General features: G+C 45.5%; 1 protein-coding gene across 1 annotated transcript; it reads right to left on the bottom strand.

The window, feature by feature from the left end:
* Positions 1-2441: 2441 nt before the first annotated feature.
* map7d1a (MAP7 domain containing 1a) lies at positions 2442-17568 on the bottom strand. The gene is made up of 18 exons (XM_068759434.1): positions 17441-17568; positions 15952-16020; positions 15390-15410; positions 13855-14018; positions 13596-13707; positions 11923-12027; positions 10670-10792; positions 10425-10570; positions 10158-10285; positions 9206-9444; positions 8243-8489; positions 7737-7917; positions 7188-7292; positions 6034-6084; positions 5899-5956; positions 4988-5057; positions 4425-4663; positions 2442-3295 (listed from the first exon to the last, which is right to left on the bottom strand). Exons 1-18 carry the CDS (start codon positions 17565-17567, stop codon positions 3285-3287), a joined length of 2196 nt encoding a protein of 731 aa, XP_068615535.1. The 5' UTR covers position 17568; the 3' UTR covers positions 2442-3284.
* Positions 17569-18193: the final 625 nt, after the last annotated feature.

The raw sequence follows: 18193 nt of genomic DNA on the forward strand, positions 1-18193 counted from the left end.
TCTGACATGAACTGTCTAGCTTTTCTCTTGGTCTTTTTTTGGGGTCATCAAACGTCATTAATTAATGACATCGAGCTGTCATACCATTTACGATGCTTTTGGTGTGTTGGGGGTGAATCGTATTTACAGTACACCTCCATGGGATGTTCAAGGAGTTTGTCGTTACCCTTGTAAGATGTGCGAACGAGTGGCTGTTTGGGGGCCACCCCTTTCCCATATTTCTGTATTACTGGTTTGCCTCTCATGCAGTACGTCCCCGATATCTCACTATCAATGAGCGGCCAGCAGACGCACTCATGAAATGAGGGTTTGTCGATAAATCTATTCCCACTTCCTCTGAGCTGCTCGTTTTGTATCCAGATTAAACTTTGTGTCCCACTGAGGCCATTAAATACATTCGGGGGGGGGGGACCTCATCAAAGAGTGTCCACTTCCAACGGGCCGTGACAATGATCCAGCAGCTATTTAGACTCAGCTGCTGCCCCGTCCCTAGCGACAACTCCTGATAGGACATCAGGCCATGTGTTCACTGTGCAACACCTGGGGGGGCATCGAGGCCCTGTAGGGGGTCTCGCCTTCTCCCGTTGGAATATCTGCGAGGTTGCCTTCTTCTGGGGGGGGTCAAGAAACAGTCTTGCTCTGGGTGCCAGCTGTTACGAAGCCTTTCATTATGGCGCTGCCATCTGAGAGCAGCTGTGTTTAAGACGGACTGTTGCCGAGCAGATAAAGACAGTGCCAACGTGGCCGGCGAAGAGTCATGAGAATAACAAAATGCAACAAAGGTCTTATCTAGAGCCGCCGGTCTGACCCCTCTATCTTGTTTAAAATGGGGGCTGAGCGGCCGCTCCACAAGATTCCTCACAGTCCTCATGCGCAGAGACAAGCATGGCCATAAAGTCTTCACACACAACAGGATGTTGGTTATTTCTTTTTTTATGAGCGAGGGAGATAATAAAAATATGGTTATGAGTAGAGACACTGCTTACCCGTCAACACAATCGCTGGGGGGATTGATGCACCCCATCAATCAAAGTGACACCGGCTGGCAAAGCTATATCAGGACCATCCAGCTGACGGCCACTAAATCCTGACGGGCCCAACCCTTTATTTGTGACTTTTGGGTCACCAATCAGAAATGACTACGCTCAATTCTTATTCTGTGGGAATACATTCAGCGACTTGGCACGACTCGGTTGTAACTTTGCACTGCATTGCTGGCATCTCCCTAAAAATAGTCCCCACTAATCCTCTGTCCCCGCTGAGAAGGACACATTACCACGGATTGACTGTCAGACCGGCCACATCCAGAACTACACGGTGGGTGGGGGGGCGTTCATTTCGATAGACCTAATTCCTTCTTCTCATGTAGACAATGATGAAATCTGTGCCTGATTGATTTCCTTGCTGGCATAAAGTTGTATCAACCTGGAGTCGGCACCCAACCAGTGGAAACACTCATCCATCACCTCCGAGCTGCAGCGTTGCACCCTCTGGTGGGGTTGTTGAACGCAGCTTTTAACAGGCCCACCAGGTCGTGTCGATGAAACGAGGTGTCGTCGCGAGTTCACAACTCTCTCAAGCGACCCGGGAAGACAGATTTTTTTAGTTATATGAGGCAAAGTTTGCTAAAGCTAACTAAAGAACATGGCAAGGCTGAGGCCGTTCAGAATAAGCACCGGTTCCCCCCACGTTAGACGATTGGACAGCACAGATTGTACTTTGTACTCTTGGTTTAAATCCTGCACACACGTAACGTTCGGTTTGTTCATTCTTCTCTAAAAGACAATTTGTATAAAAAAAAAAAAATTGAATGCGTTGACCGGAGCTTTCCGGCTGCATCATAACAACCCTCTGCAGGTGAGGCAGCCGTCCTCCATGACAGCGTGAAGTTCTACTGCTCCAGTTGAGAGGCAGCTATAAATCAGTTTTATCACACAAAGATGTACATGGTGATCTGAGTGGCAGGTTTGATAGAAGGGGGGCATAAATTGTGTTTATATTGCCCCACAAGCTGCCTGGAGGGCTGGAAGCTGTGTGCCAGGCCTCCCGCTCACTACATGAATAGTGAAAGAAGCCCGGACGATAGTGGCATGCACCCCCCCCCCCAGCTGTAGGGATTCCGTAAAAGGAGACCCAAACTGAAAGGGACAGCTGAGCCAACTCGCACTAGTCCTTTACGAACACCAACTTGTAAGACCATCTGCTACCACCTCTAAAAGCGTTTTCCCGTGGTTAGCGCCTACTTTGTCCTTCACAGCGTTCCGTCGGAATAAATTCCTGCGTCTGTTTTGGATGTCGGATCTTTAATATTGACTTCAGATGATGTGAATCACGTTTTCCTCCAACAAACAATCCCAGAGGAAGAGAGCCACAGACTTTAGATACCACCCCCGTCTCAGAACACATAAAAATAATTACAGGATATACACCAGCAGTTCAAATACAGATGAGTCCATGGCATTTTATTGCAAAAAGAAATAGCTGTAACGCTTACACGTGTGAACTTTAAACGTTAAATAGCCGAGTTAATCCCTTTGGGGGGGGGGTCTATGACTTGTTTCATAATCAATGTTGGACATCATAGCAGAGACACAGTAAGTTTGCACACATTAAGAAGCCATCACATGAAAACATACACTTTACATCTCTTTCCAGATTTCTGTTACCTTTACAAAAAAATCTGTTACAGGTTTCTTTTTACAGACCAGGATGTTAAATACCCAGGCATTACTTAAAAGCCCTACTCGGCACAGAGTAGCATAAAACTCCCTTTAATGCAGCTTGGATTCTGAAACCCATCCCCCCCACCTTTCTTTATCACACAGACATAATTTACATTATTCACATGTCTTTTTTTATATATATATCTATCTTCCAGTTAAATAACTAAAGAACAGAAAAAAAATCTGTTCATCCTCCTGTAATAATTACTCAGCTGTAGTGTAATGTCCCAAAAAGATGACTGTCGAGTATGAAGGTGCTTCTAATCTGTGCCACAAACATCTTTACGAACGTTAACACTGATGCGCCTGTGTTGCATGCAGAAACACTTCCTCTTGTCTTTTTTTATCTTATTTTTTTCATGTCTGTCCAGAAGCTTGGTTGTCATCTTCTTTGGCCCGTTTTGTCTTTTGAGAAGCGCGTTTGCATTTCGGGGCTCGGGAAACGTTGGCTGATTGACACAGGGTCACATGGTCGCCCCCCCCCAACCCGACTCAACTGTTGGCCAGGGTTGGAGAAAGGTCAGTGGCCTAATTTGATGAGCACTTCAACGGGGGGATATGTCACAGGACCTCTGTGAGAGAGAGCAAAATGGTCAAAGGTCAGCAGCCAGTGGGGATTAATCAACTTGTGCTAACAGGTGAAATCGAGTCTGGTTCATAGCCACTGTGTGTGTGTGTGTGTGTGTGTGTGTCGGGGGGGGTCGTGTCACCGTCTATTTTAACCTGGTAAAACTACCAAATGCAAAAGACGTTTACAGACCATAAACCTTTACTGTCCCGTATAGGTGTGGGTAATGCAAATGCATTTTTAGAGTCCTATGTTGAATATGAATCAAGTGAAGCGAATCTGAATCCTGTGATTGACAAGGCCAAATGTGAGCTGAAGACAGGAAACACTCCCGACGCGCCGTCGTTCAAATAAACGCTGGACGTGTGCCTCAAAATAAATCCGATGAAATTACATTGTAACATTCAATCAGTCTCGCATATCAATATTCGCCAATCACAGCCCCTCGCGGTTAAATGCCCTGCCAGGTCAAAGGCGTCTCCGGTGTCCAGATATAAGGCGAGAGAATGCTCGCTGTGCCGAGGCGGGATTTGGTCGTCACATGACGTGAAGGAAGAATTAAAATGTGATTTTTTAAAAATGGATGGCAGATATATCTGTTACCTATCTATACCCTGTTTGCTTTGCTCGGTATTTCTGACCGCTGACTTGTCTTCAGGCTCTCTGGTGATGTTTAAAATTTAGCAGGAAGGAGAGAGTAAGGTGTTGCTGACGTTGCCGCTCCAGGGGGGGGGGGGGGTTAAGTGAGGGGTAACATGGTGCTTTATTGCTTTTGGAGTCCTGTTTCTAACCGCTGGCAGCGTCACACTTAGAGTCTCCTCATTGCCTCAGACACTCGAGGAATTCCTCACTGGGAGCAGGCCCAAATCAGTGAGGCTGCTGACTATAAGCTGTCACCGGGATACAGACGCCCGGCTTCTCTTCATCCTTCCATACGCCGTTCCCCCCCCCCCCCCCATTGTGAGGGTAAGCGCGGCGTCCATGCTGCGCCACCCTCTCTTCACTGGGGTGAACTATGGTAACTTGCGCTGCATGTTCTGTTGGGTCATATGGATCGTGTGATTCGGTATTTATAGTAGATTTTTGCCAACGAGGCTATGACGTCATGTTTGTACGGAGGCCGTAAACCATACCTGCAACATGCTGAGGCTTCATGGGTCCCGCCTTCTTCATAAAGGAATCCTCATTTTCAAACGAGAGGATCGGCTCGGTGGCCACGCCGCTCTCGGACTTTTCACGCGCTCCGTTATTGGTGTTGCCGCAATTTGCGAGATGGATAATGTCTCCGAAGTGGGCGGCGTCTCCTTTGGGGGACAGGCCATTTTCGTGCCTCGCAGGCTGCACACCATTGACTGCTTGGAATGAAGGGCTGCTGGACAAGGTAAACAGCAGAACGTGGTCGTAGTTACGATGGGTCAGAGTGACTCACGCCATGAGTCATCCCACCACCGTCCCGTTACAGAAGTCATTTAAAGAAACATGGCCAAATATAGTAAACGTTTTAAGAAACCAAATCACCCCCCACCCCACCCCGCAGTGTCATAGTAGCTGCTTATGTTTTCCATTGAGGATTACAACAGTAACACACAAACTCCCAAATTATGTTTCTGGCACACAACTTTTACACAGTTCATGGTGGGATTGCACCGATAAAGGAATGTTGCCATGGATTTAATCAAAGGACGTGTAGTTCTACCTCTCTTCGTCATTGCTCTGTCCGTTTCCTCTCATGTTGAACTCTGGCTTCGGCTCATCGTCAGCAGATGCTAGAAGCAGCAAAGTAAAACAGCCATTCATCCATTGTGAATTATCCACACCCACATCAACATCCAAAACCCACTGTATAGCATCAATCTCAAGGGTATAAGTCTTTGCGGAGGGAAAAGTTTAAATAAGGCGATAGTTGGGAACGTGATGCCAGATATCCCAGGGCATTTTTATCCCGTCCAGATCCAAAGATCCTGGATCGGCTCTGCCGAGGAGATGCTGTGGTGGCAACTGATCTCCACTCTCCTGCCAGACCTCGAACCACATCAGTGGCACGCTAATGTCTTCCTGCATCGGGGGGGGGTTTGACATCAACAACATATGTTGCATACCACATCGATCCCCTTTACCTCCCACCCGGAGGACAGAGCGCACATCTGCTCGAGAGAGTTCTGATAAGAAGGATTCTCCGCAATTAAAGGTTGGAGAAAGACTGGATATGTCCATGACGGAATATCACTTGTGTCAAAGGTCTGATAAAGACCACGGAGCTGACTCTTCCTCCCACGGCTCTACTAACAAGCACACATGGGTCCTCTTGCACAAAGAGGAAGAACTCGCTGATAGGGATACAAGGCAGAAACGTTGCACAAAACACACAAATGGGTGAATGCACAGCTGACCCATGTAGAAAATAAGAATGAAAGTTCGTGGATTTGTTTGTTCCAACATAAGGAAATAGTATAGGTGGAGTGTGTCCACACACATCAATGGGAATTCAATTAGGATGATTACCCCTAATCATTCCTTCAGATTAAAGGCTTGTAGCTGGCAAAGATTCCCTTCAGGCACTTAAGTAGCCTGTGAAAGACCAGTTTAGGCTTTTTGTTTCCCGTTTACCTTTGCTGCTCTCTGTCTTTTTGTCATCGAGTCCAAGAGGGAATGACTTTGTTTCTTTCTGTGGAGATGGAACGTGTTTTCATTCAAACATTCAAAATTTGACTCTTTCCGGTCAAAACTGAGCAGTTTTCAAACCTTTTCGACCCCATCTGACTTGCGTGTCCTCTTCATGATCTCGTCCAGACGCTGATGGAAGACAGATACGAGTAAGACGAAGGGAAACCGCTACGTCTTAGATGTTCTATGACACAGCGGCCAGGGATCAGGGCAGATGTGCCTGACTGTCTCTAGAAACTGGAGTTTGAACAATGGACAGTGGACACAGCTGAGATGCTGAAGCTCTTCTAAAATACAAAACTGCCCTGCGTGCTTTTAAACGTAGAAGGTTGATACTACATGTGACCTTCGTGTGAGGACATGACTAGCCTGAGATAGCGCCACCGTAACTGCAGCTGCCACTCATTAAAGTGAAAATCCAAGATTATTCAGGGACGGCTCACACACTCATGGGTTCGGTATTTAGTTTGGCTGCAAAACTCCGAACTAGAGATTGTTGCTCATCTAATAATAATTTAATGGTGCCACTCTTGAGGATACTTTTAAACCACCTGCGCCCACAGAACACAACAATCCCTTTTGTTGAGGTATTAATGTTACAGTGTGACGAAAGACAAGTCTTTGGGACAGAGAACATGCTGTACTTTATGATGTTCTAGGGAAGAGCCCGACTTTGGCTTAGCCAGGCCTGGCATACCTAAATAAGAAGTCCAACATGGAAAAAGCAACAAAGAGGGGGAAAGAAAGGCTTAGCTAGCATATAGAGGCGTGAGCGTGTGGGCTGCATTCTTGAATAGGTGGCCATGGTCACAGAACACACATGTGCAAGGCTATGCACGAATCCGCACACAGCAAGGGCTCCATTATTTGTATTTATATATCTTCATGCTCCATATGGTCTAAGCCCTGATAAACCGTGGCACGCAGACAGACAGTCCAGCATAAGCCAAAAACATCATTCATCATGGTTTCAGAGACTGCTTAATGTCAAAAGGCAGACCACGGAATGTACAGACCCCATAATATGCTACCGCCAGCGAGGCAGGAGAGCTCATCCTAAATGTACTGCTTGAATGCTCTGACTTTTATTGCTTTCTGTCAATTTAAGGGTATTTATTCAGAATAGTCCCTTAAAGGACTGAGAATAACTTTTCTAAACGGGTTAAAGCTCATTCCTGCTTTAAAACCTGCCCGAAGGGACAATGGTGCCAGGCTCAGACTCATTGCCCTACCCTTTTCCTCTCCAATCTCTCCTGCTCCTCCTTCTGGAAGTGCTTTTCCCTCTCCAGACGCTGCTTCTCCGCCTCCTCCCGGGCTTTAACCTCAGCCTCTTCTCTCTGAAACACACAGAGGCAGGAATCCAACCACAACTTTAATGCCGGCAGAATGTGAAAAAAAAGTTAGCCACAATAACTTTTTATATAACAAGGGGCGTGGATGCTGACTGAGTATTGTTTATAGCCAAAAAAAAGGAATACAAAGATCTACTTTTAACATTCACACCCACGTCAAACCCTGTAAAAGTGAAATGCAATACTTTAAGATTTGCATTACTGTCAGATAGTGTTCTCAAGCATCATTTCTGTGAATGACCACAAGGGGGTGCTCAATAACAGATCCATCAGATATTAGCTCGTCGTCAGCAAGTTAAACAAATACTCTTATGAAGGGCCAAAGTTCTGTTTCACTTTAAGGCTGCTAGTAATTATTCTGCTTGTCCTAAACACGTCTATTATTTTAGGAACTTCCTGTCCATGTTGGCGACTCATCCTCCACCATACCTGTTTTTGCAGGCGAAGGTTCTCCTCCTGCTCAGCTTTGGCTCTTTCCTGAGCCTCCTCCTCCTCCCGCAGGCGATCTGCTTCAGCCCTCCTTCGCTGCTCCTCCGCCATGGTACGGGCCTCCTCCTCCCTGCGTTGCCTCTCTTCCGCCTCCCTCGCTACTCTCTCCTCTCTCAGTATCCTACAGAATTTTGAAGCAAGACTGAGGATAAATAATTGCCAAAAAATCATGAGCCAAAAGCTTCTGGATGAGGAGAAGGATATTTCCTCTTTAGTTAAAACCATATTTACTGCGCTGACATTGAAGCAACAACAAAAGGAAACCAAATGATGTCAGGAAATGGGATTATAAGCGTCAACACAAGAGACAGATGGTGGTGAAGAATCAGTCAACCAGCTATCAAAGCCTGAATGGTTGCAGACATCCGGGGTGGAGTGAGGGCTCAGACGCTGGGATCCTGTTTTTATCCAAATCAGTTGTCTGGTTGTGTTTAAATTCCTCTGACCTCTCCTTCTCCTCCTGTTCTCGGCGCTCCAGGTCGTCCCTCTCCCTCTGCTCTCGGGCCTGTCTGCGTTTCTCTGCCAAGATCCGAGCCGCCTCCTCCGGGTCGTTGGTGCCGGCCATGGGCTTGGACGACGCAGAGGGCGCAGGTGATGCTGCAGGGCCCGACGGAGCCGAGTGGACCGACTCAGGTGCGGGAGCGGCTGCAGACGTCGTGGGTGGGGTGGATGACGCATGGGGGGAGGCAACAGCTGAAGTGACAGTAACAGAGCATGAAGCAGAAGAGATTATTTGTGGAGTCTCTCAGTCGATTTTCACACACATCTGTCTCCAGAAACTGGAGATTGAAAACAGCCACAGTTTCAGCCTGACAACTGTGTGATTATAGAATTAAGGCTGATTAATGCAGCTCTAGCAGATGTGTGTGGCTAATTAAGCCTGATGGTAGTCTTTGTACTTCTTGAAAGGAATACTTTTAAATCCACTCGTATGTTCATGTCGGGAACAATCCAGACCAAGAACAACTTTGTGGGTATATATATTTCATATAATAAAAATAAAAACCACACACGATAAGGCTCTTGGAGGAAAACTACCCTAACTCAAGATGTGTTGTTTCAACAGATACAAGCAGTTTAATAAACTATTGAACTGAAATGCAGATTAAAGCGCAGGATACTTCGTCTTCGCTCCGTTAACTAGCGTGTCCCAGCTTTACGTTTGTGGTCATCATTGGCAGGAGTATGCTTTGTGGTGAGAGCCCGATCAATCACGGAACTTTAATCATTTGATAATAGGCATTGACCAAATGTTCCATCCGTAGTTCAGATGAGTTTACTACTAAACAGTTCTGGGAACTGTCGGAGAGCCCCCTGCGGCAAGAATTTAATATCTTCAACGGCCTTTTCTGATGATTTTCACATCTTAAAAGGAGAATGCTGAAGCCGACATTGACCCCGGAACTCACCCTTTCTCTCGTCTGGAGTGGCGGGCCTGCGAGGCTCCCTCACTCTTTCCAGTGGGGCGGGGGAGGAGGTGCGGTGGTCCACCCGAGCAGGGGTCCTTGCTCTTTTGGGTCGACCTTTTGGGGTCGACGGGCTTCCACATTTGGATAGCGGTTTGGGGGACGCAGCAGGGCTGGGTGAGGCAGTTCTGCCCTTGGGCTTGGCTGGGGATGACGTCCGCAGTTTGGATAGAGGGCTGGGACTGGAAAGCAACGATAAGACTGATGGACATGGATTCGCACCAAAGCGGAACACATTGTTCTTTCAGACATGGACAGATGCGCCAGAGAAACCCGACTTCAGCCAGAAGGTTCACAACAGGCAAATTGCTCAGCGTTGCATCACCAGTCAGCGTCCTGCTAATACAAAACATCGAGAAGGAGCACCCATTATGCTCGAGAAAACTTTATCTTCTGTCCGCGGGCAGCGACTGCACTGTCAGCTAACAGCAGAGCTCTTTGTCGACTTTTAGAAGTCACTTATTGCAGCCCCGGGGGGATAAGAGAGGAACGGCCAGACAACCCGGGATCTTTGACTCACTGCCTCGACTCCATCAGAGCGAGAAAAATATGTAGTTATTATCTTGCAGCCGTAAACATGGTCGCTCTGGCTAGTGACCAGAAATAAGCTGGCTCAAAGGTAGCTAGGCAAACCAGATCTTGCGCATCATTATGCCTCAAGCCGCCACAATGTGTACTGAAGTATCGACAGTTTCATCAAGACACGTTTATTATGTTGTTTTTCGGTCTGAATGGGAAATATGTGATCAGCGGTGTTAAAGGTTCTTTGTTAAATGAGTCAGGAGGGAATTTATCATCATAACAGAGGTCTTTTACTGCAAGATTGGCAGCAAGCATAAAAAACACACAATTTTTATGGTCAAAAACTGAACATGAGTTGAAATTAAATATTCACCTTGGATCGGCTCTGCGTCTCATGCTGGGCAGAGACAGTCTCTTCTTCAGCGTCTCGTTCCCGAGGGCACTTTTCTCTTTCTCATTCTCACGCTCCTTGTCTCTCTTTTCCTTCTTGTTTTTATCCATCTGTGTAACAAAAGGAACAAAACTCAGCGCTTCCAGGTGCATTTCACCAGACTGCACCAGGAGAGCGCGGCACATTGCAAGAAAAAAGGAAGCCTGGTGTGGTCACCATCTCTCTCTCGCCGGGACCCGACAGACTTACGGGTGTGGAGCTCCGCCTGTGATGCCGCTGGGTGATGTCTGGAGTGCTGGAGGTAACTCTCCAGCGGTCGGAGCAGCGATGGTGAGGCTGGTGAACGCACAAGGTGAGGGGACTGGCCGAGGCTGAACGGGGGCAGAGAGGAGAGTCTGGGGGAAAGAGGATGAGAAGTTGGCCAACATTCATACATTCTCGTTATTTAATATTTTCGCTGTGCAACAAGTGCAAATATGAATCTTTCAACTTACGGCCATCCTTGCCACTTGGGAGGACGCTGGCAGCACTACGGCTTCTAGCGAGGAAAGATAGCGTTGGCGTCATCAGCCGGTCGACTATACTGCTCTCCCACGGGCTCAGTGCGAGGCTACGGGCTGCAGGTTCGAAGAACAAATTCAGAAATGAATGTGTTTTTTTTTTTTTATTATTGTTTGAAAGATAGCCTTTAGATTTATGTCCTCAGTTGAAGCAGAAATTGAGTGTTAGAATATAAAAATCCATTTCAAGGTCAAACCTGAAATATTTGATCCCATTTGAAATCCCATATTGAAATACTAAAACCAAAAAGTCCTTGTTAAGATAAAATAATAAGCAGGAAATGAAGACCCAATCAAATACACCAAACCCCAAGAACAAATCTCATTGTCACCAAAAGAGAATATAAAAATAGAGCTCAGCAGCCTTGTGTTGTGCTCGAACCAGATACTTGAAATACTTATCTATGTACATCCAGTTTTATTTAGAGCTAAAGCCCAAAGTGCACCATCAGAAGAATATCAGCATTGTTTTTCTTGTTTTTTTAGGGACACACCTTTTGCTTTATCTTCGAGGAACAGGAAGATGTAACAGTGAATGTTCTCAGGCAGATTGCATAGTTGTGTTGCGGTAGGAGAGAACAAGAGAGATAGTTACCTATCTATTATCTGGAACAGTCTCTGCTCCAGGCAAGTTTTCAGAATAAGTTATAAAGTGCTGATTCTACTATTTTTAAACTCAGATGTTTTTCCTCTCACGCAGAAGTACACTGTAACTGCATTCATTCTAAAGACTGACGAAGGCTTATTGTCATTTATAATTCACACCCACCTCCATATCATCAGACGATAGAACATTCAAGACAACAGAAAACATCCCGAGAACATGATGAAAACAATCACAAAATAATTCAGTGACTGTGCAAACACATGAATTGACCACCACACAATGAACCAACCAAATAAGTGCAAAAAACCAAATGCACTGAAAACAAACCACGTAAAAAATACAAGCAGAGAAAGCATGTCAGACGCACCGTAACCATAGAGATAATAAAAATAAATCCAGTGATTGTGGTTTATGGAAGATGAAAATGGGTCAGCTGTCAACCATCAAGCACAAGACAGGGCGTGAAATCAGAAGGGAAAGAACTGAAGACACAGGGAACAACAATGGGGCAGGTTCTGAGGCGCTGGTAGAATGATGGCGGGGGGGGGGGGGGGGGGGGGCATTCCAGATGTTGCCTTACTTCTGCTGGGGGAGTTCCAGAGCGTGGCAGAGGACTTGGACAGTCGCTTGTTTATAACATAGTCCACGTGTTTAGGCAGGTTGACCGTTGACACAGAGCATCTGCCTAAGAAGCCAAGAGAGCGCCACACAGATGTTCACACGGGTCACATGGTAGAGACGAGGGAGGGGGGGCGGGGGGGGGACTTTTGAATAGCGGTCATGCTCGAATGCTGCTTCTACAAGTAACGGCTTGGCTACGTGTGCAACCCCCGGTTAAGGTAAATCCCTGTGCATACAACAACGTCCAGTGTTCTACGGCGTGTGGACTGTGGACACACACGCAGGGCGCCATATGTCCACTCCAGCCGTCCTTGAGGAGTGTTGGCAGACATCTACTGGACAGAATGTGTCAAAGTGATATTTAATGTGCTTGAAAGAATCAAGGCTGCAGTTTTTAAAGGGTTCACCGCTTGCTCACTGCAGTTTGGTTGTATTTGTTGTAAATTACAGATCTGCAAAGTGTTTTTAACATTAACAAAGATAAAACTCCGGTGACACAGTCATGTAACACCAGCTCATTTTTTTTGCTTGTTATTTTTTCATATCTTGCATTTTTTAATGCTATGATCAAACCAAATTACATTTCTGGAAAAACTCCAAATGGAAATGAACCATTTTTTTTGGGGGGGGGGGGGATTCTGGTAAAATGATCCTTCAACTTTAACGAAGGTTTATACCTACTATATCAACTCTAAAAAAAAAACATGTTAACCACACTCGCATAGAACTTTTAAAGTTTAAAGTTACTCCACAAAGGTAATGGACAAGAGGAGGCACCTTAAAATAACCTCATTAACCAAACAAGTGAGGTAAAGAGGCTGCCGGGAAACATTTTGAAGTTGACGTCATCTGGTACGCAAGCAGACCTTTGAACCCCTGCGCAATACTCGCTCTGTCCAAGGTTCATATTCGCTAAATAAACGCAACCAAGTAAGCACTTTTGCCAAATGCTGACAGACGTGATTCAGAGAACATTATGGTAATTAGGTTAAAGCTGGCTTTAGAGTGGGCCTTGCTTATTTAAGCAGTGGATGAGGTGGCATCCAAGACGGATACACTGCGGTATTTCCTGAGCTCTCAGACGTGCCACTGCAGCCTGTTTACGCCTTTTCACTTCCGCCGTTTGACAGACTGGTACGCTGGTAAAGGAGGAAGGAAGGGTGAGACTGATTAGCGAGTCACAAATCCTGAGGTGATTAAATTCAATCAGAGTTTGAAGGAGGGATGACTGGAGATGCACTGTTGCACTGTTCCATGCCATCACCCAGCCTCAGCGGTCAGACATACTGTGATCCCATTCCCTTTTATCATCGACTCAGATTAAGGATTATTCCGTCTTCCGCTGGTCGATGGAACCCTTTTTACAGCAACTGTTGAAATAAGCAGCTGAAAGCATTTTCACTTTATGCGATCAACACAGTCATGAAGAAATACATAAGAGGAGCCCGGCCTGTTCGGAGAGTGCTGGTGTGTGAAGACGGAGCATGACACGAGGCAAAAAGGCACGTCTGAATAAATATGTCGCAAATCTTTGGTGCTCTCCAAATAAAACAATATGATCATTGATTAATTGAGAAGTCATCTTTCCACCATTATAAACCCTTGAATTTCCTTTAGGATCACCGTACTTACTTTCTTTCTGGCTGGGGTTCTGGTTTACGCCGCCAGCCCAGGACCATCTTTGCTGGCGAATTTCTGCCCATGTCTTCTTGGTGGACTTTTGAATGGCTGCCTCATAGCGTTCCTGGAAAGGACGCAGGACAGGAGAGATTTATTATTTCAATGTCCACTATATCAAAGGCTATATGCAGAACAGGATCAATGCAGAAGTGCTGCAGCATCCCATAAAGCATGAATTTTTAATACAGCCAGTGTCGTCAGCCAAACTTACTTTATTCTTCTCCAGCTTCTGTTTCTGTCGTAGCTCCAAGGCAGCTCGCCGTTTTTCTGCCTTGATCCGCTGTTCTTCCAGTTTCCTGCGGCGCCCTTCCAGCTGCTGTTCCCGAAGCTGCCGTGCCTTCTCCTCCTTCTCCAACCACTGGCTCTTTTTGGCAGCTAAGACGGGACAGAAAAAAAGGTCAAGACAGCAAGATTACTAAAAGATGGAGGGACAAAGAAGACCCCTTTGTTTTCCGTCCCTGTCCTTTTCAGCACACTGTAAGCAAAGTAAGGTTCGCACTAACCGTTAGTTAAAAGAGTAGCGTGACGCATGTTGTGAGCCTTTTTATAAGCATTTTGTTAGCTTTGGGGATGTTCAATAAAATTACTTGAAGATGTTTACCACTACGTCACAACCAGATTTCCCCCCTCACCTCAATTGTGCTTTGTATTCTGACAAATATTTACCGGTATGTAATTACTTGACATTTCCAGCTAGACAGACACTGTGCTTCTTTCATACCACACTAATTGAACCAGGGCTCCATGTCAGCTTCAATAAACTGCTACCTTTGACATGGAAATCCTCTCCTTTGTCTGCACCATTCAGAAATGTGTAAAGAGCCTTTTTTGCAGCTGCCTCTGCGTAACACACGTCTCCATATTTCTTTAGACTACACAGTAAACCTCCGTGAAGAATCAGCCTTTGCGAGGAGGCGAGGCTTGGTTCTCTGAAGCACTTGATGCAACAAAAGCGACCGCTTTTCGTCTTCAGATTGCACTGACAGGTAGTTGCTAAAAAAGCTTGAGGGGTCAAAATATGTTCAGCTCTTTTTCTGGGAATGGGAACCTAAAAGCTGTTTTATTTCAACAACAACTTGCTGAAGCCATATTTGCTGCAGTGCATGTCACAGTTTGACACTTCTTCATCAAAGTCAATGAACCGGAAACTGATTGTGAGCTCAGTGATGACAGATTTATTATTTTCTCTGTCATTCATTCAATCATTTATGCACCAGGGCTTTAAAAATTATGAACAGATGTCCAATTCTGAACATCTTAAGCTAACACCGCTTCAAAATGCATCCATCAGCGCAACTCCTGACCCTGATTGGTCCCGACAAGTAGCACTAGGACCGACTCTAGTGAGGACATTAAATAATTATAGACAGAGAGCTGCTCTTTCCCCTGTTGGTGAAGTATTAATGTCGCACTACCAAATGAATGAATCAAACGGCTGCAGGGTCGGGCAATATGACCACAAATCAATGTAGGAATTGTATAAAGTTTTAGTGATTATCCATCAGCAACTCTGATCTCTGCATCTGAAACCACATTTTAAAATATGAAATGAGAATATGAATAAAATTGGGATGATGTTTATGCCAAGTTTTATTTCTCATGGATTCCAAGTGTCTGGATGTCGTTTGGTTTATTGCCCAACTCCAGCTCAAACTACTTTATCTCCTTTATCTATACATTTATAGAATGATCAAAAGAGGACATGCCCACCTCCACCACCACCACACACATAGGTGAGTGGCTTACCTTGCAAGATGCTGAGCTCTTCTGTGGGGGGGGGGTAAGAAAAAAGACAGAGGCAACTGTCAATCATGCAAAGCAGTGTACAGCCAGCCGAATGCAGCCAAGTGACAACGTGACAGCCGTGTGTTAAAAAACAAGGACACGAGCAGAGAGATGCAATATCAACTGACGCAGAAAGTTCAGTCCGCCGTTGTCATGGCGCCAGCATCAGAGTCAGACAGAAATCTGGCACCAATTCAGCATAAGCAAAAATTAGTATATATATATGCAAATAATCCTGAACCATGAGAGATACACTGCAAAAGGTTGAGAACATATTAACCTGTGAGTAGGTTTATCACAATATTTTTAGTGTGTAGTTCAGTTAAAGTGTTAATGAATCAGACAAACAATAGCATTAAAAGAATAAGCCGATGCATTAACGCTTTTCTCTTTCGGCATGCACGCTGGAGATGATCTTTGCATGTGACTTCGGTGTAAGGCAGCAACTTCTTTCACCCCAACACAAGGGGGCGCACTCTTCCTACATTACCGGCTCGTCTTGCCACCGCTCGTTTCCACTTACCAACATATTTGGCCTTTTCCTCTCTCCTCTCCTTAGCAAGCTTCTGTCTTTCTTCTGACTTCAGGGCGTCTGAGATGAGAAAAAGGGTCCATCATAATTAGAAACCTGGAGGGTTATTTGTTTGATACAGAAAGTATAAATACAATTTAGGGCCGATGAGTTGTGTTATTTATAAATCAATAAATCTAGCATAGCATTTCGTTTATAAAGCACTATATTTACCACAAAAAAAACCTTTGTTAAACTATTAATACATATCCAACACAGGCAAACGTGTGGAACCAGTCGCTGGGAAAATAAAAGGCAGAGGCGGACAGCTGTTCAAGTAAACACTGAACTGAGACGTTTCAAGAATTCAAACCTTGTTCTTTCAATTCAGCTGGTTCTACTTCCTGGGAAAAGTAGAACAATTTTGTTTTTTAGACTGTTGGTTGAACAAGATGGTTCCTTGTACGAATAAATTAGCTCTGAATGTGCATTAATCAAAGCAGCTGCCATGTGATGTGCGTTTGTGTTGTGTTGTGTTTGTAAAAAAATAATGGGAAACACCGGTGCCAGTCCTGGAACATCTCCAGTCTTTATACCATGTAAACTCTTCACCTGAGGTTCAACATGGAACACAAAATAACTCGTCCTTCTCCAACGTCTCATAGTCAGAGGTGTGAATCATACACAGCACCGTGAAGAACTCCTGACCCACTTTGATAATTATAGGACCATGAAAGCCGTGTGTTGCCGCTGTTTGCAGCTCACCGCCATACTAATCATCATGTCACATGCACAAAGCTCGCAAAACCAAAATGGGCAAATAAATACGCACTCCCACACTGTCTCCTTCTCAAGTCTGATGCAAACGACTCAAGAAATGTGATAAAAGGTGCTCAAACTGGAAGCATTGGTAAAGTGGAGGGGGAAGCTTGGGACTCGGAGGGGGGGGTATCCCCACCTCACGCTAAGCGAATGAAGCCCATGACCGCAGTGAATGGATTAAGAATGAAGAATAAAGGGGAAAAAGGAAAGAGGCTTAAACTCCAAAAGCCTTCAAACGTATTCCTGAGGGTCTGCTGGCGCGGTTTTGTGCACTGTAGATAAATCTGTGGTGCCAGGAGGTCAAGCTAACCGCCTTCGTAGCATCGCTCACTGAATTGGAATTGCTACAGACGTTCCCTTTGCCCAACTTTTATTAAGAACCAGTGGATGGCAGTTATAAATGCAGGATTAGCTTTCCACTAGGATATTTTCTTTTCTAATTCAATTCTGCCTAAAACATTAGAGCCCAAAGCAGACCCCGGCTTGCTTCTTCCAACACTTCAGGATAATCTGCAGAAGCGCTATCGGATTCTGCTTCACATCTGAAGGCATGTGGTCAGTATTACTCACACACCGAAGCACTGCCGAACCTGCAGGAGATTGTAGATGTGCAATTGCGCCATCTCTCTTCAAGCCGGGTAAATTCGATACGAGTCATCCTGCATTTGCGTTTGTTTACCTTTACTCTCCTTCCGTTTTGCCCTCGGAGCAGGTGATGCAGGTGAGCCAGGTGATTGGTCGATGGCGTGAGTTTTTGTGGGTGCAGTCAGTCTCCGGTCTGGATCTTTTTTAGTCGGAGACTCCATTCTCAGGGTATTCTCCGTATTTGGGGGGCTGCTCTCCCCCTCTGGATCAGGCCTTATGGGATTCGTATCCAGATCCAGATGTGCAGCTGAGCAGAAGAGAGAGAGACACAGAATTGAAACCAAAAAAAATGACAAGCTAAAATGTAAAACAAGCAACGAACTGGAACTCAACCAGTCCGTCGTCATTCCTGTCACTTCTGGGCCGATGAAGTAAACCTCCCTGAAACTACAAGTGCGAGGTGGAACTCATGTTGCTGGGAACACGGTGAAGCAGAACTGCTCCGATCTGAGCTCCCCTGTTTCCACGCATCGTTTCTTTCGGTGGTTGAGCAGCATTATTACTCTGCGTCTAATACCATTTCTGCACAGCTAATTTATCGACAGACCTGCCTGAGCGCTTGGGCCGACTGTTTGGCAGAACAAAATGGAGTATTTACTTTTTGGCGTCCTGATGATTCCACTGAAGGGAAATTAATTGTATAGGAAATCAGAACAACGGCCATCTTCCCAGATGTAGTCAAACCTTTTTTGAGACAAGCCAGCTTTGACATCACTGACATTTCAAACGTCTTCTAATAAAAGCATTGCTGGCTTGCTTTGTTGAGACGGTAACATGGCTCACATTT

The sequence above is a fragment of the Brachionichthys hirsutus genome, unplaced genomic scaffold (assembly GCF_040956055.1).
Source record: "Brachionichthys hirsutus isolate HB-005 unplaced genomic scaffold, CSIRO-AGI_Bhir_v1 contig_760, whole genome shotgun sequence".
NCBI lineage: Eukaryota > Metazoa > Chordata > Actinopteri > Lophiiformes > Brachionichthyidae > Brachionichthys > Brachionichthys hirsutus.

Coding starts and splice junctions, on each gene's coding strand:
- map7d1a (XM_068759434.1), bottom strand. CDS start 17,567: ATGGAGTCTCCGACTAAAAAAGATCCAGACCGGAGACTGACTGCACCC. Junction 12,028..13,595: donor GAACCCCAGCCAGAAAGAAA/GTAAGTACGGTG, acceptor TTGGCTTCTTAG/GCAGATGCTCTGTGTCAACG. Junction 10,286..10,424: donor ACAGGCGGAGCTCCACACCC/GTAAGTCTGTCG, acceptor TTTGTTACACAG/ATGGATAAAAACAAGAAGGA.